We start from the raw sequence: 25,061 nt of genomic DNA, 5'->3' as shown, positions 1-25,061 counted from the left end.
ACACGTAGTACTGGTAATATAATGAGACACGTAGTACTGGTAATATAATGAGACTCGTAGTACTGGTAATATAATGAGACTCGTAGTACTGGTATTATAATGAGACTTGTGGTACTGGTACTGAAATGAGACACGTAGTGCTGGTGTTATAATGAGACTCGTAGTACTGGTAATATAATGAGACTCGTGGTACTGGTACTGGAATGAGACACGTAGTACTGGTACTATATTGAGACTCGTAGTTCTGGTAATATAATGAGACTCGTGGTACTGGTACTGGAATGAGACACGTAGTGCTGGTGTTATAATGAGACTTGTAGTACTGGTAATATAATGAGACTCGTGGTACTGGTACTGGAATGAGACACGTAGTACTGGTACTATATTGAGACTCGTAGTTCTGGTAATATAATGAGACTCGTGGTACTGGTACTGGAATGAGACACGTAGTACTGGTACTATATTGAGACTCGTAGTTCTGGTAATATAATGAGACTCGTGGTACTGGTACTGGAATGAGACACGTAGTGCTGGTGTTATAATGAGACTCGTAGTACTGGTAATATAATGAGACTCGTGGTACTGGTACTGGAATGAGACACGTAGTACTGGTACTATATTGAGACTCGTAGTTCTGGTAATATAATGAGACTCGTGGTACTGGTACTGGAATGAGACACGTAGTACTGGTACTATATTGAGACTCGTAGTTCTGGTAATATAATGAGACTCGTGGTACTGGTGTTATAATGAGACTCGTAGTACTGGTATTATAATGAGACTCGTGGTACTGGTATTATAATGAGACTCGTGGTACTGGTACTGAAATGAGACACGTAGTACTGGTAATATAATGAGACTCGTAGTACTGGTGTTATAATGAGGCGAGACTGGTAGTGGTGGTAGTAGTGTTACTATAATAGTGGTAGCTTAATGGCATTTTAGTTGTAGTGCAGTAGTAATAGTTGTATAGATGTGTAGGAGTAGTGATAGTATAATGGTAGTATAGTATAGTATAGTATAGTATCGACATGGTAGCAGAGTAGTATAGTAATAACAGTGGTATAGATATGCTGTAGTATATTAGAAGTAGCGGTATAGTGATAATAGTATTATAATAAGACTCGTAATAGTGATAGGATAGTAGTAGTGTAGTAAAAGTAGCAGTAGTAGAATGTAGAGTATGATAGTGTGGTTGTGTAGGAGTAGTAATAGTAGTGTTACTATAGCATTATGTAATGGTTGTGTATTAATGGTAATGTAAGAGTAGTATAGTAGTAATGGTATTATTGTTGTGTGGTAATGGTAGTAAATTAGTGGTAGTAGTCTAATGATAGTAGTGTAATAATAATAGTGGTAGCTTAATGGCAGTTTAGTAGGAGTACAATAGTAATGGTTGTATAGTTGTGTATGAGTAATAATAGTGTGATGGTAGTATTGTAGTAGTATAACAGTAATGTAGTACATTTGTGTAGAAATATTAGTGTAGTAGTAGTATAGATATGCTATAGTATAGTAAAAGTAGTAGTATAATGGTGACAGTAGTGGTAATAGTGTTATAATCAGTGTTGTGCTAGTTACTAAGAAATAGGAACTAGTTACAGTTACTATTTACTTCATTCAAACAGTAACTCAATTACTTTGTTGATTACTTACACCAAAATGTACCGCGTTACAGTTAAGAGTAACTTTTTAGTTATTATGAGCATATTTCCACTTTGAGAAACCCGTCTTGCTCTCGCATTGACTCCCCATTACTGCCGCACATACTTGAATAAACGGAAACACGCCCACAGTGCGGCGTCTTCGTGTTTACAGCAGTTGGTATTCACCAATCCTACAATGCGTCGCTGCTGTAAACAGGTTTGGCTGTAGGCTACTGTCATGACTCAGCCCGGACTTTGGCCACGTGCATTTGTTTGTTTATGTTCCTCGTCACATGTTTGCCCTGCCCTCGTCTGTTACTCCCTATTTCCACACCCGTTCCTAATTGTATCTGATTGTCTTTTGTATTTAAGTGTGCCGCGTTGCCGACTGTTGTCCTGGCCTGTCTTTAGTCCATGTCATGTTTAGTGTTTCTTTTGTTATTAAACCCTGTTTTGTTTTGCTATCCTGCGTTTGGGTCCGCTTCCTTACCCCGCGTCATGACAGCTACACTTCAGCCAAAATGAATTCATTTAAAAAAGTAACGGACAAACGCACCATACGGTAACGGTAACGGAGTTACTTTATTTAAAAAGTAATGCGTTAAAGTATTAGTTGCTGTCAAAAGTAACTCATTACTGCCCAACACTGGTTACAGTATAATAATACTAATAGTAGTGGTGATAGGATAGTAGTAGTAATGGGAACATAGTTTGGTCTCGGTTGCACTATTATAAACTGTTGTAGAAAGGACATAATTTACATTTACATTATTTACTGTCCAGTGTCACCCAAATGAGGATGAGGTTCCCTTCTGAACCCGGTTCCTCTAAAGGTTTATTCCTCATATCCTCTCAGGGAGTCTTTCCTTGCCGCCGTCACCTCCGGCTTTCTCGTTAGGGATAGATAAGTTATAAGGTAGTATAAATAGTAATAAATAGTAGTATAGATCATAGTCGTATATCAACCAGGTTAATGAGATTTTAGTATCGTTATAGGTATTAAGATCATTATGTTAGAAAGGACCAGCTCTTCTACTGTTTTAATAAAAGAGATTTGGAGGTCCAGCTCCGTGGATCGGATGCCGTCAGTCAGTCATAAAAGTCTTTGTAGATGGAGCTAAGCTGACGTTGCAGTTTTCTTCCTTGACAGAGCTTTTATCATTTTGTCATGGTCTGTCTTTTTAAATTACTTTTAACAGATCCATTCATTGAAGGCCTCTTTAAAGCTTTGATTTCTTTGCTGTCTTTGCTGTCACTTTCACACATCTTTGCAGCTCTTTTAAGCTACTACTGTACGTGTTAACACATTCTGCTATGCCATTTTGTTACGACAGCTTGGCCCTGTCTAGAGGAAGGTGAGCGTGAGAGGGGGAAAAGTGTAAGCAGATGGATAAAGGTTAAGGCTGAATACGTAGAAAAAGTTCAAGTTGGAGAACGAAAATAAGCGATAATGTGAGCATGTGCTACGTCGCGTTGCTCGTTTTGATGGCACCTTTAAATTGCAGCTCTATTTTCTATACCAAAAAAAAAAAAAAAAGTGTTTTGAGCTATTAATATCTGCAGATCCACAGTGAGAGCGTGTCAGCTCATGGCTGGTCTAAATGCTTCGAGAGAGTCTCGGTTCGCTAACTAATGGATTTTGATGGTGGATTTTAAATGAATAGTGAAGCAGAAATAACCCTTCAGCCCTGTAAGCACTGCGACCTATCAGGTCCGTGCATTTCCCCTGACCCTGTTCCGATTGGCTGACTGTGAATGGTATGCAAATGAGGCGTGACTAAAGGTGACATTGGCTTGGACAATGCACTGACATTTCGTTGCCATTTAGCATGTGGGGAGGCATTTATCTGTTTTAGAACCACTCTTTTCTTCTCTGTGCTAAACAGGGTCGAATGAATAGGTTCACTCGGATACAAGCTGGTCGTTACACATTAGTCACTTGCTTACTGGCTCCTTAGTTCCTTAGTTGCTCCCTTACGCAGTCCCTCAAGTCTGTATCTCATTACCGACCTCATTCGATCACAGCAGTAGCTAGCGTAAATGCTCGCCCTATTCTTTTTCTTTTTTTTTTCTCCCACCGACGCTTCTTAATGTTTCATCGTGGAACTGTAACGTACTTTAATTGGGATTGTATGTCTACACAAACTAACTACCCCCCCCCTCCCTTCCCCCTCCCCCCCTCGCCCGAACGACTTGAGACTGTTGCGATCCGACATTAATTCTGCTTGAAACCAGATTCCATTATAAAGTTACATAATTAGTTGAATGGAGTTGACCAGTGTGCAGTTACATTTTAATGATCTCATTATAAATACATCAGTTCCGGAAAGGCTCCAGAGACCATCCCTAAACACTGAGAATCGTGAAGGCTAAGGAGTCTGGGACACACTCAAGATCGTGTAGATAATACTCAGAGCTAAGATAAGAGAAAACCATAAAAAACGTAGACAATAACATCGAAATCACACAAGGGACAGACACGTACTGTATAGTGTACGTCATAGGTAGGAAGAAATAACGCTAAGTCGATCTTTCTTTACGTATAATAACAAAAACTTTCTTGGTTTATTCTGTGTACTAATAGCACTGGTGATTTTCCTTCTGCATCTTTTCCCTGACAATGTAATATGATACAGAGCATCATAAAAGCAACAGTGTGGAAAAAAAAAAACAAGACCGAAAATTATGATCACGTATAAGTAATGGCGAAGGTTTGCAATAATAAAGCTGAGGATATTTCTGATCTAGTATCGCATGAGTTTATGAGTAATTATCACATTAATCTCTGCAAGAGCGCTTTCATTTGATTTCATTTCGTTCTTCTCCCTTCGTTATTTTGCCACTTGATCCAGCACATCCTATCATTCATTTATTTATTTATTTATTTATTTATTTATTTATTTATTTCATTTTATATCGCGCCCTAAAGGATACCTCTGCACGAAACAATGTAGCCTTGAGATCGTAATTACACGTTTATGAGTTGATGAATTACTGAAATAGTTCGGGTTTTTTTTTTCTCCATTCAGTGTGCTCTCAAAAAGAAATGAAAAAAAAATAAAAATAAAAAAATCAAGGGTCGATAAGTATTCACCTTCACGTAGAAAAAGAAGGCAAATCTGACTTTAATGAGGATGTAAAGAAAATGTATTATACTGTCATATTTATGTATTAATTAATTACTTTGAAAGTTTTTATTTTTATTTTTTTTTAATTTTTTTTAAATGCTCAAAACATTCATTTGTTATTGTTATTCACTTGTTATTGAACACCGTTCCACCTGTGGAACACTACCGCTAGGGGCTGAAGCTGCATAATTTCATTGTAACTTTTAAGCATTAAATCCTCTAAAAACACGAAAAAACTTATGTTTCTAGTAAAGTTTATACTCTCAATATTTTTTTAAGCCCACGCACAAAGCATAATATGATTCATAGCCGTCATACTCTTAGAAAAAAATTTTGGGAGAAAACTGACCTAGGTGGCGCTAGACCAGTTTTTCCTTACCTTTAGACGCATCCCTTTCTTCACTGGGGTAATATATTCCAAAACAAATATTCCACAAAAATCCACACAGGTCCAAGGAACTGAAATCTGTAAGCCTTTTAATCCAAAACGCTTTGGTCGCGCCGCAAATATTCCGAAAAATTGGAAACAGTGGTGCGCCACCATCTTTGTTTCGGCTCTAACTTCTCATTGGGGTATTCAAAAATATTCTAATAATAATATAATATAATAAAATAATATAATAAAATAATATATTCTAAATTTACGTCATATTTATAGCCCAGGGCGTAACGAATCAAACAAGCCCTCACTTAAGCCAATCGGTGCTTGTATTGCAGAGATAGACGGCTGAGAAGCCAATGAGGTCAGACATCATTTTTGGGAACCCGCCTTTGACTGACAATTACTCCTTCCAATAGCAATGAAATTGGCCGGGACCTATACAGCTCTTTAGCCAATAAGGAGACGATTCCAACGGTATGCCACGACCCGCCTCTCTAATGCTGGCTTCTGCGCGAAAATCGTGCGCGATGGGTTTATTGCGCAATCCTTGAACTTTTCACACTCTCACAGCTCAGGGTGTCAGGTTACAGGCCTCTTTACACAGCAGAATAGTAGAGAGAGAGGCTGTGCTGGTTTCTGGCCATTTAAACTGAGCATGCAGTCTTTTAATTCAAAGTTATACAGTAAACAAGTAAACAAGAAACACATGACCGGATGGACATGTCCGTAGAAAAATAGTTTTATTGAAGCCATTTTTGGGTCTTTTGACTTGATTTTTTTTTTGGTGAAAGCCAAGACATGTGGCTATGACCCTCAGGTGTTAAATGTTACCTAACATGTTCCAGAGAAATAAGATAAATTAAAAACCTCAGGCGAAAATCAAAATTTTCCATTCTAGCCTCTGTAACTTTGTGTCAGTAAGGCCTAGAATCAATCTGACAGTTGTATCTGAAACTAGAGAATCACTTCTTTCCAATGAGACCAGGCTCACCCCTGTGTGTTAAAGTATGTGGGAGCTGTATCACTTTTTGTTTTGTATACAATTTCGTCCGATCGTTCGTGTGCGATTCTGACAGTGTTGTATATTGCGGTCACATCAAGCACGTCAGTCAGATACTTAAGTGTTCGACACAGAATTGGTCTCGGCACTCTCTACCTCGGATCTTTCTCACTCTCTCACTTTTATCATTCATTCATCCCCTAGTTCATTGTCTCACTTACTGCCTCATTTCCCCCTTATTTCACACGTTTCCGCGCTCGCTCTCTCGCTCCACTCCCTTCTCTCACTCCCATAATCCCTCTGCTCGCTGGCTTCCTCACTCGCTCGTTCAGCCTTTATACCACACTTATACCTTCATCTCCTCCCTTCCACCCACACTCGATCCCCTTCTCCGGCACTCGCACCCTCGCTACTTTAAACTCCCTCACAGTGGACTGAAAAACATAAATAACCAGGACCACAAAGATCAGCAACAGTCACACACATCTCAGGGCTCCAATTATTTTGTGCATTGCACTGATTGCTTGGAGATGCTCCGTGAGAACAGGACAGATGTCCATTTCTGCTGAACAGAAAAACAGAAGGCCACTCAGGAGAATGTTAGCCTTCAGTCAATATATAATGAGTCTACACTCACTGCCTCAGCTCACAATGCCTCTTCCACTTATCATTATTTGTTATTATTCTCAATTTCTGACTATTGATTTTTTTTTTTTCGTTTTTTTTCACTTTACTTCTCTTCACTCTGTCCCTTATTCTGTGCTCCCTGGAGGGCATTGACTATCTGCGTCAGCTGTCTTTCCCATATTCTTTAACCTTACCTCTTCTCTCATCTTCTCCCCTCCCTATTTTCCTCCTCTTCTCTCCTCTCCTCCCTCACTCCCATTTCTTCTCTTCTCTTCTCCTTCCTTCTAATCTTCTCTCCTCTCTTCCCTTTTCATTCTTCTTCTCCCTTCTCCATTCCTCCTCTCCTCTCCTCCCCTCTCCTATCAGCTTATCTTTCTGCTTTTCTCATTTCCTTTATTGCCTGCTCCTGGTTTTGGGTCACCTCCTTTATGACAATCGATAATCCCTCCATTTTGCGCAGGGCCCAATACTGTGGCATCTCATCTTCATCTCTGAAACTGCCTTGCTGGCTGCGTTCCATATCTCCTCTTTGTTTTCTCTTCTCTCCCCTTATCTTTTACTTCATTTCAATATCCGTCTCTTCTTGTTTACCAAACATCCTTCCTGCAGATCAACCTGGAGCTAAGTCCTTTGTCCTCTACCTCTCATTTCCTCTTGATAGATAGATAGATAGATAGATAGATAGATAGATAGATAGATAGATAGATAGATAGATAGATAGATAGATAGATAAATTGATTGATTGATTGATTGATTGATTGATCGATTTATTGATTGATTGATTGATAGGGAGTAATCTTCTGTTCTGATGTCTTTCCAGATATGTATTTACCTTCCCATCTCTGTCTCTCACTGTCCTTCTCTGTATATATCATTTATTCCCCCAGCTGTCTCCTGTAATAAAGATAAATAACCCTCGCTAACAGCAACATATTAGCTCGTATTAGCGTTCTTGGCATGACCATGCCACGATTAGAGCACTGCAAGGCCTTTCTGAGTCATAACTTTTGACACATATTCAATTAAACACATTTCACACCAAGAAACTTGGACAGAAATACATTTCTACACACACACACACACACACACACACATACCCACACACTCTGACTAAATGTGCACCCTCTATCTCTCAAGCTGTACCATTCTTGTATGTATATCAGTTATTAAACGTTGCTCTCTCTGTTTGTCTTTTTCTCTCTGTCTCAGCTCTAAAGGACGAGCGCTTTCAGATGGTGCTGTTCACGCCACGCCTGGTGCGCATAACGCTGACTAACGTGAGCGTGTCTGACGAAGGTGGCTACTTCTGTCAGCTCTACACGGACTCTACGCACCACCAGGTGGCCACGCTGTCGGTGGTGGTGCCCCCGGAGGTGCCCAATGTGGAGGTGAAGAGTGAGGCGGTGGAGGGTGGAGAGGTGGAGCTCACCTGTGTGTCAGAGAGGAGCAAACCTCCCGCTACGCTGCGCTGGGTCCGAGACCGCAGAGAAATTCCCGGTTAGTGTGTCACTACACATATGTGTGTGATTGTTAGGGCACCAAAAGAATGTTGAGGTGTGTGTGTGAAGCTATCTATCTAAGATGAAGCTATTTAGCTAAAGACAGTATCATAAGAAAGTGCATTACTTATGTGTGCATTTAAGCAAGTAAATATAATCAAACCTACAACACATTCAGTCCATTGATTATAATCCAGTCTAGCTTTCACTCACTCACTCTCTCACTCACTCACTCTCTCACTCACACAGTGACTCACTCACACAGTGACTCACTCACTCACACAGTGACTCACTCACACAGTGACTCACTCACTCACACAGTGACTCACTCACTCACACAGTGACTCACTCACTCACTCACTCACTCACTCACTCACTCACACAGTGACTCACTCACTCACTCACACAGTGACTCACTCACTCACTCACACAATGACTCACTCACACAAGGACTCACTCACACAGTGACTCACTCACTCACACAATGACTCACTCACACAGTGACTCACTCATACAGTGACTCACTCATAGTCACTCACACAAGGACTCACTCACTCACTCACTCACACAATGACTCACTCACTCACTCACTCACACAGTGACTCACTCACTCACTCACACAGTGACTCACTCACTCACTCACACAATGACTCACTCACACAAGGACTCACTCACACAGTGACTCACTCACTCACACAATGACTCACTCACACAGTGACTCACTCATAGTCACTCACTCACACAGTGACTCACTCACTCACACTGACTCACTCATACAGTGACTCACTCATAGTCACTCACTCACACAAGGACTCACTCACTCACTCATACAGTGACTCACTCATAGTCACTCACTCACTCACTCACTCATACAGTGACTCACTCATAGTCACTCACTCACACAAGGACTCACTCACTCACACAGTGACTCACTCATAGTCACTCACTCACACAGTGACTCACTCACTCACTCACTCACTCACACAGTGACTCACTCATAGTCACTCACTCACACAGTGACTCACTCACTCACTCACTCACTCACACAGTGAGTCACTCATAGTCACTCACTCACACAGTGACTCACTCACTCACTCACTCACTCACTCACACAGTGCGACTCAATCAAACAGTGACTCACTCACACAAGGACTCACTCACTCACACAGTGACTCACTCATAGTCACTCACTCACACAAGGACTCACTCACACAAGGACTCACTCACTCATACAGTGACTCACTCATACAGTGACTCACTCACACAGTGACTCACTCATAGTCACTCACTCACACAAGGACTCACTCACTCACTCACTCACACGGTGACACACACAGTGACTCACTCATACAGTGACTCTCTCATAGTCACTCACTCACACAAGGACTCACTCACTCACTCACACAGTGACTCACTCATACAGTGACTCACTCACTCACTCATTCACTCACTCACTCACACAGTGACTCTCTCATAGTCACTCACTCACACAGTGACTCACTCATAGTCACTCACTCACACAAGGACTCACTCACTCACTCACTCACACGGTGACACACACAGTGACTCACTCATACAGTGACTCTCTCATAGTCACTCACTCACACAAGGACTCACTCACTCACTCACACAGTGACTCACTCATACAGTGACTCACTCACTCACTCATTCACTCACTCACTCACACAGTGACTCTCTCATAGTCACTCACTCACACAGTGACTCACTCATAGTCACTCACTCACACAAGGACTCACTCACTCACTCACACAGTGACTCACGCACACAGTGACTCACTCAAACAGTGACTCACTCAAACAGTGACTCACTCATAGTCACTCACTCACACAAGGACTCACTCACTCACACAGTGACACTTATTCACTCAATGAATCACTCACTCAATCACACAGTGAATCACTCCCCCTCACGGCAGTTCACTCACTAACTCATTCACCCATATACTCACTCACACCCACAATCACTCTCTCACTTATTCACTCACTCAGTCAATCACACAGTCCCTCACACACTCAATCACACAGTCACTCACTCACTCACTCCCTCACTCACTCACACACTCACCCACAGTAACTCAAACAGCGACTCAATCAAACAGTGACTCACTCACAGTGACTCAGACACTGGTGGGTCAGACACGTGAACACAGAACATAACCAAAAGTCCGGGCTGGATCCTGACACACACAGTCACTCACTCATTCACTCACTCACTCATTAACCAATTCACTCACTCATTCATTAAAATAGACACTCCACTTTCTCACTCACTCACTCACTCACTCACTCACTCACTCACTCACGCACTCACTCACTCACTCACTCACTCACTCACACACTCACGCACTCACTCACTCACGCACTCACTCACTCACTCACTCACGCACTCACTCACTCACTCACTCACTCACTCACTCACTCACTCACGCACTCACTCACGCACTCATTACCCAATCTGGCTCACCCACTAACTTATTAACACAGCCACTCACTTATTAACACACTCACTCACTCACTTACTCATTCACCCAATTACTCACTCACTCACATATTCACTCACTCACTCACTCACTCACTCACTCACTCACTCACTCACTCACTCACTCACGCACGCACTCACTCACTCACTCACTCACGCACTCACTCACTCACTCACTCACTCACTCACTCACTCACTCACTCACTCACTCACTCACTCACGCACTCACTCACTCACTCACTCACTCACTCACTCACTCACTCACTCACTCACTCACTCACTCACTCACTCACTCACTCACTCACTCACGCACTCACTCACGCACTCACGCACTCATTACCCAATCTGGCTCACCCACTAACTTATTAACACAGCCACTCACTTATTAACACACTCACTCACTCACTTACTCATTCACCCAATTACTCACTCACTCACTCACATATTCACTCACTCACTCACTCACTCACTCACTCACTCACGTATTACCCAAGCTAGCTCACCTACTAACTCACTCATTCATTTGTTTGAACTCACACAACCACTTTGCATTTATCTATCACAATGCTCTCTTCAGTATTCTTCAAAGTAGGAAACACACCGTTCCTCTGATTTGCTTTCATCGCAGCCTGATCCACAGTCCTGCTCTTTCTCTCATCCATCTGTCCTGGTTATCAGTTCTCTTCTCCTACAGAAGGTTGCCTGGCTTTGTACTCTGTCTGCTTATTGTTCACAAGTGTCTCTTTTGTTCTGCTAATCTCTGTCATTTGTCTGTCAGAGAATCAGCACACCTCTCTGTGTTGCTATTTTGCTCCACTCTTAGACACATCTGTCCATCTGGCCGTCTGCCTGATTGGTCCCCTGCCCCACACACACACACACACACACACACACACACACACACACACACACACACACACACACACACACACACACACACACCTCACACATTCACAGATAAACAGTGTCAGCTGTGTGCCAGTGGCGGTATCCAGGTGCTCATGCGTGTTAAATACTGTATTTCTCTGTCCACACACTCTCTTTCTTCTACTGCTATCATGTCCATGTTTTTATTTCTCTTATGTATCAGTCTGCTACTCTCTCTCTCTCTCTCTCTCTCTCTCTCTCTCTCTCTCTCTCTCTCTCTGTAGAGACTTTCTTGGCATGACAAATAATGGTCTATTTGTGTTGGCAAATGTTGGTCTTAAAGTATGTGAATATTACAAAATAATGAAATATGAAATTGAAAAGTCTATAAAATTGTGTACCTTGTGTGTGAATGCATTCTCTCTCTCTCTCTCTCTCTCTCTCTCTCTCTCTCTCTCTCTCTCTCTCTCTCTCTCTATCTATATATATCTATATATATATACGTGTATAGATAGATAGATATATAGATAGATAGATGGATATATATATATTATGGATTACAGGAGTAATTAACAGTGCCAAATCCCTTTTAAATGCCTTGTCCAATGTGTGAACAATTTTACTCATCTGTAAACGCAAACACAGCAAAATCCCCATGGCTGGATTCACTCTGAGGCATTTAAGGGATAGCAAGGTCACAGTATAGCGATCTCAAAGCATTTTGACTGCATGACACATTATTATTTTCTATAGCCATGTACCAGGATCATTTAATTCAATCGTATAGCTACAGTATATGCGTCTAACCATGGACATTGTCTCAAAGCAGCTTTATGGCAATATATTTTCAGAGCGTGGTTATAAATAATGTCCTTTCAACGGGCAAAGACGAGCAGAGTTGTGTAGCCATGAGCTTTTGATCAACTTATAAATACATTTCTGAAATCATTTTAAATGTAAACGTTCAGTGATGGACATGTGATAGGCAGTCATTAGTTCGTGTTTTTTTTTTTATTAGTTGTTCTTGTACTGCGATGTCCTCTCTAAACCTATGCTTTTATATGTTTTTATTTATTTATTTTTTTTTACACATAAGTAGTGTGTGACTCGTGTCAGTGTTCCTCAGGATGTTCGGCGCTTGGCTTGCGTTCAGTATTCGGTCTTATAAAATCCATCTCAGTAACGAATTCTCCAAACGTAGACCTTGGATAATGTACTGAACTTGTTAATGCTACAGCACTACTGGCAGCCACACTAGTGATTAATGCATTTCAAATGTGCTAAAATGAAACATAAACACAAACAGACTTTAATCTCATTTTAATCTTGTACGTAATCATTTTAAAAATCGCAACTATTCAAATTATGCTTCAGTATCTATTTTAATACACAATGCACATGGGTATAGATATAGTGTAAGTATTACAATTAGACTTGTGTGTGTGTGTGTGTGTGTGTGTGTGTGTGTGTGTGTGTGTGTGTGTGTGTGTGTGTGTGTGTGTGTGTGTGTGTACACCATTTTGCTAAACTTGATCATTTTTTTTTCACTCTGACTTTCAGGGTATGTTTAAATTCAGCTTCTTTTCATCCCTAACACATTTCCCTGTCTATATCAGTAGTAGATTTTTTCCCCCCATTGGCATCTGATGTGTTTTCAAGGTGTTCCATTTATTTATTTATGTATTTATTTATTTATTTATTTATTTATTTATTTGGAGCGGTGTATATATATAGATGTGCTGAAAAAAAAAAAAAAAAAGAATCAGAGCTTTTTGAATGAAGTATCTCCAAAACAGCAGGTAGTGTAGGGTAGAGGGTCTTCACGGGTCCACTTAGATCCGAAAACCCGAGGTCCGACCCGAGACCCGAGCAGGTTTGGGTCTAATAATAACGGCATCGGGTCTCGGGTAATTTAAAATTAATGTGTTTTTACCGAACGGACCCGAGAAGACGCGTGTGTGCATCGACTCGAGTCCTTTTCCAACCTCTCCTCTGTTTGCCAAGACCGCTTGCGACATGTGGCTGGCGACGTGTGGCTGGTGATAAGCTAAGTTTCGTTGAAACAGACCTGTCAATCAATTCTGAATCCACTTTGTAGCGGTTTAGTGTAGAGTTACGCAACATTCGGGTCCAGTCGGGTTAAAAAAAATTGCCAAGGGGTCGGACTCGTGTCTAATTATTTCGGATTTGTCTCGGGTCGGGTCTTTCTTAAAAAATAAATAAATAAATATATTATGCACTTCGGGTCCGGGTAAAAAGTGATTCGGGTCACTTCGGGTCGTGTACATTTTTTTAGACCCGAGAAGACCTCTAGTGTAGGGTGATATTGATAGTACCTAGCAAAAATGTCAAACTGAAGGACAACCGGTGAACCAGCGACACCCGAAGTTTACCCCATCTGGTCCGATCCCACAGAACAGCTACTGTTACAGTTTATGCTGATTATGATAGAAAGGTGTCTGAACACACAACACATCACAGCTTGCTGCATATGGAGCGGTCAGAGTGCCCATGCTGACACCTGTCCACTGCCAAAATCTTTTACTGCTACAGTACACCATGCAGTGGGCACGTGTGCGTCAGAGCGTGGAGCAGTGGAAGAAGGTGGTCTGTTCTGATAAATCATGTTATCTTTTACATCATGTGGAATGAAAGGTGTGTGTACATCAGTTCCCTGGGGAAAACAGGGCACCAGGATGGGAAGAAGGCAACCTGGTGGAGGCAGTGTGAAGCTCTGGGCATATATGTGTGTGTGTGTGTGTGTGTGTCTGTGTTTAGTGTAATGAATAAAAAATCTAATGTGATGAAATATCATCCCATCAAAAACAAGATCTGAACCTACACACAGAGTTACATCGTGATAAATAAACAGGAAAGATGATTCAGTTACAGAATACACACTCAATACACTGAGTCACTGACTACAACGAACATTGTGTTTCTCTATCCGTCTGTCTCTCAGGTGTGGTGTCCCAGCAGGAGAACGGAAAGACGGTGAGCGTGTCCAACACCATAAGGCTTCCTGTGGAGAGGAAGGACAACGGTGCTGCTCTCAGCTGCGAGGCTTCCCACCCAGCACTCGTGGGACAGAAAAATGTCCGTCATTACCGCCTGGATGTCCACTGTAAGAGTTTGAATTTATTTATTTAAAAAAAGAATCACAGTTATCTATGAAATCTCCAATGGTGCAATGTCATTTTAGAGTCAGACGGATTGTTCTATGTTTATATCAGTGTTAAAATCAGAGTTTTTTTTAAACAGTCAGAAGAACCTGAGCTGTAATATATTGTTTTTACAGTATAAAAGGAAACAATGGGTGCCGCTAATCACGGGCCATTAGCGCTCGTTATTAGCCCACGGAATAGCCATCTGCTAAAGCCTGTACTCTTGGCAGGATTTTAAAAGCAATTGCCTCTAATTATGTTGTTGCCTGATTGCGGACAAAGAAGCAACATAATGACTGCACGAGACGACGTGTGATGTGCGATGTGTGATGTGCTCAGCACTGACGATAAAAAAAAACATCACTACGATAAGCTCTTTTTGTTCTGCCTCTCCGTAGTTGCCCCAACAGTGAGGATCAGCCCCCCACAGGGCATTCTGAGAGAGGGGGACTCGCTCAGCCTTACCTGCTCCGTTACTGGAAATCCACTGTAAGTGTGTGTGTGTGTGTGTGTGTGTGTGTGTGTGTGTGTGTGTGTGTGTGTGTGTGTGTGTGTGTGTGTGTGTGTGTGTGTGTGTGTGTGTGTGTGTGTGTTGTTGTGTGTTGTGCTCTTACATGCCATATTGAAAGTGGAATTATTTTTGCACATCAAGCTCTTTTCTGCTTGCCAGATTTTTTTCCCCATGTAGCTCCTCACTGCTCAGAAGATCAACCCAATCCAGATGAGCTGAAAAGCTCACCAGGAGATCAACATGAGCCTTAAAGCAAATTCATAGATCTCAGATCTGGGGCAACTGCCACAAGTTGGACCGACTCTTTGATTTCTTTTCTCTTTTTTTCCCCCCACTTTTCTGGTCTTTGTGAATTTAAGAGGCTCTAAGAGTAGAGCTATTAAAGCCCCCTGGAGTCTTGTAAGTACGCGAGGACTGAAAGAGAGATGGATGGAAAGTGTGCCAGTGCCCGTCCTTTTATATGGGGGACGGCCAGATGACAGATGGAGTAGAGAGAAGTGATGGACTTGGATAGACGCTTATGAACACGGGTGTAGGGCGGATAAAGGGGATGAGTCCTCTGGCTAGAGAGAGTGAGAGGAATATGGGTTAAGTGTGGAAGTGTGAAAGAAGACGATGTGATTGCAAACACTGACCAGTTTGAGGAGGACAGAGTAGAGGGGAAAGGAGAGAGAGAGAGAGAGAGAGAGAGAGAGAGAGAGAGAGAGAGAGAGAGAGAGAGACTCCCAGGCAATGTTCTTACGCTACACTGAACACATCTCTCCGTTATAGAGCTATAATGATCCTGCTCTTCTGACATTAATCACCAATTAAACTCTGTCCACCGTTGTTGCCGAGGTGTGTTTATTAGTCGCCTACAGCTGTTTGTTAGGTCCTGTGTGTGTCTGTGCACATGTGTTTATGTGTGTGTGAGTGTATGACATGGGATGTGAATCCTGGACAGGCTTTAATTAAAAGTGTCCAGCAGGATTATTGGCAAAGCTGATAGAAGCATTGTAATCTAGCCAGGGAAGGATGATGGATAAAGCTCGGTTTCAGCCATCGGGTTGAGAACGGGCTCACGGATCATATCACAGCTGTGACGGCGTGCGCGTCTCATAATCCCTTCGCGTTCATGGTCTTTGTACCACAGCTTTCCATTCGGTATCCTCTTTGGTCTCTGTATCAAGGTCCAAAAGTCTGTGCACTTGAACTGGGATTTGAGGTTTTCTGCTTACTGCGAATGTCGAGGGTTTCGCAGAACATTGCAGCGTACGTTTTTATCTCATTTTATACAGCTGAGCAATTGATGGTTAAGGGCCTCGCTCAGGATTCGAACTCACATCCTTCCGAGTCGTAGTCCAGCACCTTGGCCACTAAGCTACTACATCTCCCATTCATAGAAAATAATATATTCTAAAGTTTCTATTCATATATATAAGGGTTGCACGGTGGCTTAGTGGTTAGCATGTTCGCCTCACACCTCCAGGGTTGGGGGTTCGATTCCCGCCTCCAACTTGTGTGTGTGGAGTTTGCAGTGGAGTCTTCGGGGACTCCGGTTTCCTCCCCCGGTCCAAAGATATAGTAGGTATGGTAGGTTGATTGGCATCTCTGGGAAATTGTCCGTAGTGTGTGAGTGTGTGAGTGAATGAGAGTGTGTGTGCACCCTGCGATGGGTTGTCACTTTGTCCAGAGTGTATCCTGCCTCGATGCCCGATGACGCCTGAGATAGGAACAGGCTCCCCGTGACCCGAGGTAGTTCGGATAAGCAGTAGAAAATGAATGAATGAATGAATATTCATATATATATATATATATATATATATATATATATATATATATATATATATATATATAGTTTAGCTTCAGGCTCTGCTTTGCTTCAGTGTTCAGTCATTGTTCATTTTCTCTTTCTCTATATTTCTTTAGGCCACGGGACATTCTCTGGTCGCGAGTGAACGACACACTGCCTGAAAGGGCGGAAATTTCCGGCACCACCCTGGTCATGTCTCGCCTTAGCCAAACACACAACGGCACCTACCTGTGTCAGGCACACAATAATTACGGCCGTGCAGCCGACCAGTACACGCTGCTGGTGTATGGTAAGAGAAAGCTACTTACTAATGCCTGTGATTATCCTCATCTACTTCTGTCTCATTAAAATAAAATTCATCTATTCCATACATACATACAGTATAGTCTTGTTCGAAAGTATCGGAAAAGCAGGACTCACTCCGAGACGACGGATTACACTTTCGGCTTTCGTTTCCATGTTGACTCCTTAAACAACGTGGCACCTTTTGTTCGAACCCGACCCCCACCGAGTGAGCAAAAATACTGGAACACATACACGACAGGTGTTTCTTTGTTGCCCAGAGATGTTCTGTTAGACTCATTGTTTTAACAAATGATAGCTCTGAATGTCTAATCCTGGTTGGAGCCCCGGGTTTCACCTTTGAAGGCTGTATTTGCTGTTAAAAAGGATGAAGCAAAGTGCTGAAAAGAAAGCAAGCTATTTGGAAGCTGAATAAAAGAGGGAAATAAATCAGAGGCACTGCCCGTGCATTGAGCATAGCCAATAAAAATTGGAATTTCAAGAAAAAGAAAGAAACCACTGGTGTACAAACAGAAAGACATCAAACAGGTCAGCCAAGGAATCTAACAACACTTGATAGGCAGAAACATTGTGAGTGCTCTGCCAAAAAAAAACCTAGAAAGAAGTCAGTGTCATCACCGACAACCTCCACAGGACTGTAGTGAAGATCTCACAATGCGCTTGACTTTGAGAGCAGAAATATCAAGACCAAGCCTTTATTATCGCCACATATACATTACAGCACAGTGGAATACTTTTCTTCACATACCCCAACTAAGGAGGTTGGGGTCAGAGTGCAGGGGCAGCTATGATACAGCACCCCTGGAGCAGGGCGGGTTGAGGGCCTTGCTCAAGGGCCCAACAGTGGCAGCTTGGCTGTGCTGGGCCTTGAACCCCGTTCCACCGATCAACAACCCAGAGCCTTACCCAGTTGAGCCACCACTGCCCCCAATAGGAAGCTAATATAGGTTAACGAGATAAGAGCACATAAGAGCAGGAACCGTCACAAAGGAGCTTGAGAATTCTTTCTCTTAAATAAATTCTTGAAATAATTTGAAACATAAATTAAAAGCCTTGGCTGTGCTGGGCTTTGAACCCCGATCCTCCGATCAACAACCCAGAGCCTTAACCAGTTTATCCTGCCCCTAAATTTTCACATATACCAGGTTATGGGGTCAGAGCACAGGGTCAAGCCATAGGGACGGCGCCCCTGGAGCAGGTGAGGTTAAGGACCTTACTCAATGACCCAACGTTGATGCCTCAGCAGCTTGTAGACTCGAACCACGACCTTCTGATCAAGATCCCAACACCTTAACCGCTGGACCATCACGTCCTCACAATGCATTGGAATTGATAAAGAAATACAGAAATCCAAAAGCTCTGGAAGCACGAAGAATATCTACCGAAGTGATGAAAAAAAACAAAGTGTGGAGATAAAAATGATCTGCTCATGTTCGTAGCACAGCATTTCTGCATTCTAAGTAGCTTTTCTGCTCATCCCCGGTTGTAAAGAGTGCTTATATGAGTTAGCTTTAACAAGTCTTGGCCATCCTTTTCTCATCTCTCTCATCAACAAGGTGTTTTCACCCACATAATGGATGTTCTTTGTGTTTAAACCCTAGAGACCGGTGTGTGGGAAGATCCTGGTAGATCAGCAAATAGTTTACCGCAATTAGCCAGTCTAGCACTAATAACCGTGCCACGGTCAAGATCACATTTTCTCACATTCCCAGTTCCATGTCACCATTAACCTTTTTTTTAATGCATTGTGCTGCTTCCACACGATTAGATAATTGCATAAATCTCCTGGTTCCTACCAGTAAAGTAATCAGTGAGTATATATATATATCTATCACAACAGAATTAGTCATTTTAAACGGTCCATTTCAAAAAGAGGATAATTTCCAAAATAACACCAATGACACAACACTATTGAGAGCTTTCTTATCTTATCTTATCTTATCTTATCTTATCTTATTTTATTTTATTTACTGATTACTTGAATCAGTAACGACGGGACAGTGGCTTAGTGGTTAGCACGTTCGCTTCACACCTCCAGGGTTGGAGGTTCGATTCCCACCTCCGCCTTGTGTGTGTGGAGTTTGCATGTTCTCCCCGTGCCTCGGGGGTTTCCTCCGGGTACTCCGGTTTCCTCCCCCGGTCCAAAGACATGCATGGTAGGTTGATTGGCATCTCTGTAAAATTGTCCATAGTGTGTGAGTGTGTGAGTGAATGAGTGTGTGTGTGTGTGTGTGTGCCCTGCGATGGGTTGGCACTCCGTCCAGGGTGTATCCTGCCTCGATACCCGATGACGCCTGAGATAGGCACAGGCTCCCCGTGACCCGAGGTAGTTCGTATAAGCGGTAGAAAATGAATGAAATGAAACGAATCAGATCCACACACAGTAGACGCACACGTATACATTTGTACGCAAACTACTACACAAAACACCTTTGCAAACGATACGGGGTCTGTTCCAGTCTATTTCCTGCCTTATAAACTTCGCTTCCTTTCACAGTCCATGATCTAAACACTACTTCCAGGCCTTTGTTATTCTCTAGTGGGAATATAGAACTCTGATGTAACACAGATGCTGACTTTAGGTGCTACACCTTTCACCGTGCCTGATTTATTATTGAGAAGTTATGTAAGGGATTAGGTCTCTGGAGGCAGCGCCCTCCCTTGCACTGTCTTTTTTTTTCCTTCTCTGTCTTCGCGCGGCAGAGCCAGCCGTCAAACACGCGCCTTAATGAGGCAGCTCAGTGAGCACAGGTGGGTGGGAATGTCATCTTTCATCCAGCTGCCATCCCTCGCACCCTTATTCTCGTCGCACCGTTTGGTGTTGCCGTGTAGGCAATTCGAGGTCTCATTTGATGTTTCCTCCATACTTAGCAGTGTGTGTCCTGGCTTTGTTGTTTTTATTACAATAACACTTGTCTGGAGTGGACAGGAAAACACATATCCTATATATCGTATTTATAGTGTGTGTGTGTGGGACCTTAGTCATGAAGTAAGTGTGTGTGAGGTGTGAGGCATGGAGGACTCCTTTCACTAGACAGTTGTATTTTTGGCAGAACTTCAACTCTTTTCCTTTTTTTCTTTAGAGTGACAGCTTTATGGTGAGATTTCACATAAGAAAATCAACACAAAACAGGGAAGACTGCTCACGGCTTGTTTTAAAGTTCAAGACCGTGGCTTCGTGTTGCTTCCGGGAGCTCCGCAGGCTCTGTCTCTCTCTCTCTCTCTCTCTCTCTCTCTCTCTCTCTCTCTCTCTCTCTCTCTCTCTCTCTCTCTCTCTCTCGTTCACAACACCTGCTGAGAGAAAAACAATCATATAAATAGGCTGTCAGGTAACAAAACACGGGTGAAAACACTCTTTATCCGCCGGAACTTTACTTTCAGCCGAAATCCTTTTCGGTAGGTATAAGGAAAGAGAAGGGGGAAAAAAAACAAGTGGGGAAAACTGATAGGAGACCTGGAGAAAAAAAAAAGAGGACGAAAAGGAAAAGGACAGAGGATGATGAATGTGCAGAAAAAAAGGCACGCGAATGACAGCACAGGGAGCGCGGTCCTTAATCTTCCATGCTTCTTTGCTCTGAATCAAAAAACATTTTCCATCAAGATGTTGCTCCTGGCTGAGATCCTGTGAAGCACATAAAATGCAGCCAGTTCTTTTGCTGTGTTGTTTAATAGGGGCATTTTGAAGGAGGAGGCGATATAGTAGAGATTGAACGGGAAAAGAAAAAAGTGAAGCTGTGACAGCAGTAATCCGACCCGATCAACCTAATCTAGAACCCAGGACATTATACTGTAGTTGTGCATGAAAGGAATCCCGGACGTACTGTAAGAGTGACATTTTAGCGTTAATGTTACCTCCACAGGACCTTCATAACATCTTCCTGGAGAGTTTATGTAATTACATGGAAGTGCTTTACATGAAAAAGAGCTCATTACGAACAGTACATGAGCAGGTGTGCGGGCGTTTGGATGTAAACACAGGGTATATTAAAAGACCGAGGCAGACAACGCAAAAGGGCAAAGCAAAATCGATAAACAGATTACTCCAGGCAAGAACCAACTCCTACTGTAAGTCCAAACTAGAATAGCAACAGATAATAAGGCTTTGAATCATCACAGGCTGAACTCAGGAGCAAGACTTTACAAGAAAATGGAATTTGTTATATGTATGCAATCATTACCGCATCTGTAACAGCGAATAGCCAAGCTGAGTTAATAAGCAGGTGGCTGTGAGTTAGCGTCGGTCCTTTATTGCCAGGAACTTGCCAGGAACCTCCTGAGATGATAGCGGGTGACACCCCGGATAGTGCAAATAAAAATAATTTCCTTCCTATAACAGTGTAATTTATGGTCAAAAAGTATAATTACACATCGAGGAAATTTATTCTCGATTTAGTCCATTTGTTGAAGCTTACAGACATCACCTGAAATTTTCAGATCATGTATTAAATGATTTCAATCATTTTCTCCCAACGTGCTAGTGGTCCATTTGCATTTAAAAACTATTTTAAAGCACCGTTCCTGCACGACAGGAACTCGGTCACGAGGCCCGTACGCCAGGCGGACGCTTTTAACGTCCTTAAAAACTAATGCGCCAGGGAAATTAGCATTTCTAAGTATATACCTTCTGCAACTTTTTGAAAGTGTCATGGAGGTGAAGTTAGTAAAACAAAATTGTAGATAAAGATAAAAAAAAAGAGCGCGGTGAGTTTTTCAATCGGTCTTTCCATTATGATAATCGAGGGCTCTGCTCTTCTCTCTGTCCTAAGAACAAAGCCAAATACAACGTCTAATATCGCCTCATTAGTTTTGAAAGAAAATGTTCCAAGATTAAAAAGTTATAAACAGTTTATAAGCAGTGATCTAGAGCTGTAGGGGTTAGAGACTGTAGCAGTGAGGAAAAGACATGAGGTAGAGATGGAGGTAGCAGAGATGAGGATGTTGAGGTTCTCTTTAGGAGGGACGAGGATGGACAGGATTAGGAACGAGCACATCAGAGGGACGGCTCAGGTTGTCTGTTTTGGGGACGAGGACAGAGAGGATAGATTGAGATGGTTTGGACATGTACAGAGGAGGTAAGATGGTTATATTGGTAGAAGGATGTTGGAGATGGAGCTGCCAGGTAAGAGGTCAAGAGGAAGGCCAATGAGGAGATATATGGATGTTTTAAGGTAATTGGTGTGAGAGTAGAGGATGCAAAGGATAGAGTTAGGTGCAAAAAGATGATATGGAAAAATCTAAAAGTAGAAGAAGATTCTTCCCAAGCTAATTTTCAAGATAATTTCCATAACTCAGTCACACGAATATACTAGTCATGTTTCAGCAGCAGCCCTTCATACACTACTGTATGTACTTCACTACTGCTTCAGAATGTACCGAAGCATGAAAGAGTGGCAGTAACAACTTGGCGTGATGAAGGATGAGGAGGACTGAAAGCAGACATTCTTCATCCTTGAATTATTTCTGAAATAAGATGTGTTTCTGATGGGTGCTATTATTTATTGTTCATGCTAATTTCCATCCCATTTTTCTTAAACCTTGAAGGTGTTTGTGCCTTTAGAGAAACCTGACCTAGAATGTAGAATTTAAGGTTTTATTCACATTAAAAGGCTTTTCAGGATACACTGAACCCTGTAATATAATATAATATAATATAATATAATATAATATAATATAATATAATATAATATAATATAAGGACGATCTGGCTTAACCCTGGCTTCACCTTCTTATTTGCATATTTGCGGCGTCAACAGCCATGATTGGATAAATACTGCACGTGACCGAGTTAAATAATGGCTTGTGTCGCTCGTTCACGTCAGTGAGAAAAAAGGACTGGCGTTAGACATCCGAGCAGGTATCAATCACAGCTTTCTAACCTATTTTTAGCCTTATTAAGTTTGTTGCGTAGTTAATAATTGTTCAGTGTTTGGTATTTTCCCTTATACTTTATATATTTTCACTCTTAGTCGAGCCTGATACTTATCAGCCAATCAAAAAAAGAGGCTACACAATAGCCAATCAGAAAATAGCACTATCTGGGTAAGATTTAACGCAACAACCAACCACATTCATTAGCGAGGGTATTTTCTATGGTCGGTTTGAACAAAACCTCAACACGAAACAGCTTGTCTCCTGACGGGACATTGTCCTCAATCATGTCCCTAAAAATGTCCGGGCTTGAGCCGAACTGTTTTAAATGGGAGCAACATTACAAATGATAAAGGAGTCAACAAACACTTACAATAAACACCAGTCATAATCTCTCTCTCTCTCTCTCTCTCTCTCTCTCTCTCTCTCTCTCTCTCTCTCTCTCTCTCTCTCTCTCTCTCTCTCTCTCACACACACACACACACACACACACACACACATTAATTAATAAACATAAATTCATAAATAGAAATTAAACATAAACTTTCTATTTGGTTAAATTGCGGTCAGTGATCCTTACCAAACACAACAACTCCCACATTATTGTTTTTTTTTTTGTTTTGTTTTGTTTGTTTTTTTCGGGTTGGAGATGTCACTCATGGCTGTCTTCAAAACTTGAGCGCCGTGCAGAACCTAGACGGAAAAAAGCACTACATTTTTAGAGATAAGATAGATATTCAATCCAGTAAATCTAGCAAGCTCTTAAACGTACAATTTCCTACAACTGAAGTCGTTTTTTTTTCCCCTTTAAAGACCCACACTTGCGTATATACGCTGAGCCGCGAAGACCCAGACGGATTCAGACGTTAGATTCTGCCGCTTGAAGCCAGAAAAAATGTATTAAATATGCCAGATGTTTTGTGGCTTGTTTCGCATCACGTCCGAGACCGACAGAGTAGCGTATTTAATGTAGCTCATTCCTCGCATACTAACTGCAGCCATTTTCCTGTCAAAAAGCTCATTCTGATACAAACTTTACAATTCTCTAGCTAAGAAGTTAATTATCTTATTAAGTGAATACTGTCAAAACACTAATCGAATCATGTCCAGCAAACAGGAAACATCCAGACAATCGTGAGATGTTCACAATCGTGTCGTTCTGGAGACGAAGACAGGCAGCCATAGCTGAGGGAAAGAGTAGCCCTAAAAAACAAGAGCAGCCACTAATTAGGAGTCACAGCGCGGCTTTCTAATTAACCGAGCGAATAATGAAAGCAGAAGCCAGAAAAGAAATCATAAACGAAGCTTTCATTGCATTCTACTTACAGTAATCCATGCTAGGAATTTTAAAACGGATCGTGCTGCCGAATAGCAAAGCCGGTGCAGAGGTGTGACCTTTGACCCTGCCGGCGGGGAAAAAAAGCCGGATTGGGGATTTCGAAATTCGGAACAGTCTCTGTGAATACTTTGGATGTGACGAAAACGTTAAGCGTGATTAAAGGTTTTGAGTTGCATTTATAATTTAAAGACAGATGAATATATGTGCTGCTATTAGACCGAAAGAAACGGAGCCAGGAACGGAGAGAATGAGCAAAGGGGGTGGGGGTGGGGGAGTGATTAAGAGGAAAAGACATATGGAGAGCTGAGAGAGAGAGAGAGAGAGAGAGAGAGAGAGAGAGAGAGAGAGAGAGAGAGAGAGAGAGAGAGAGAGAAAGAGAGAGGGATTGGTGTGTTAATGCGCACTATATATTCATCATTGTCCAATTAATGGCCAA

At 42.0% G+C, this 25,061-nt stretch overlaps 1 protein-coding gene and 1 long non-coding RNA gene across 8 annotated transcripts in view; one reads left to right on the top strand and one right to left on the bottom strand.

Annotated features, from left to right (window-relative positions):
* The window catches only part of cadm4 (cell adhesion molecule 4), a 199,305-nt gene that overhangs the window by 165,145 nt on the left and 9,099 nt on the right, over nt 1-25,061 (top strand). For all 7 annotated transcript variants that reach the window (XR_007140157.1, XR_007140158.1, XM_027153494.2 and 4 more), the window contains exons 3-6: nt 7,993-8,280; nt 14,611-14,772; nt 15,211-15,301; nt 17,232-17,404. Coding sequence is in view for 5 of the 7 variants with exons in the window: in XM_027153494.2 (XP_027009295.1) it covers nt 7,993-8,280; nt 14,611-14,772; nt 15,211-15,301; nt 17,232-17,404 (714 nt within the window). In the remaining 2 variants the exon portion in view is untranslated. The remainder of the gene's footprint in view (nt 1-7,992; nt 8,281-14,610; nt 14,773-15,210; nt 15,302-17,231; nt 17,405-25,061) is intronic.
* LOC125140859 overlaps nt 11,688-25,061 on the bottom strand; it is a 21,607-nt gene continuing 8,233 nt past the window's right edge. Inside the window, exon 2 of the long non-coding RNA XR_007140159.1 lies at nt 11,688-11,723. This is a non-coding gene — a long non-coding RNA (uncharacterized LOC125140859). The remainder of the gene's footprint in view (nt 11,724-25,061) is intronic.

The sequence above is a fragment of the Tachysurus fulvidraco genome, chromosome 3 (assembly GCF_022655615.1).
Source record: "Tachysurus fulvidraco isolate hzauxx_2018 chromosome 3, HZAU_PFXX_2.0, whole genome shotgun sequence".
In the NCBI taxonomy this organism is placed as follows: Eukaryota; Metazoa; Chordata; class Actinopteri; order Siluriformes; family Bagridae; genus Tachysurus; species Tachysurus fulvidraco.
The sequence above is the reverse complement of the archived record's forward strand: the minus strand, read 5'-3'. Positions and strand labels throughout refer to the sequence as shown.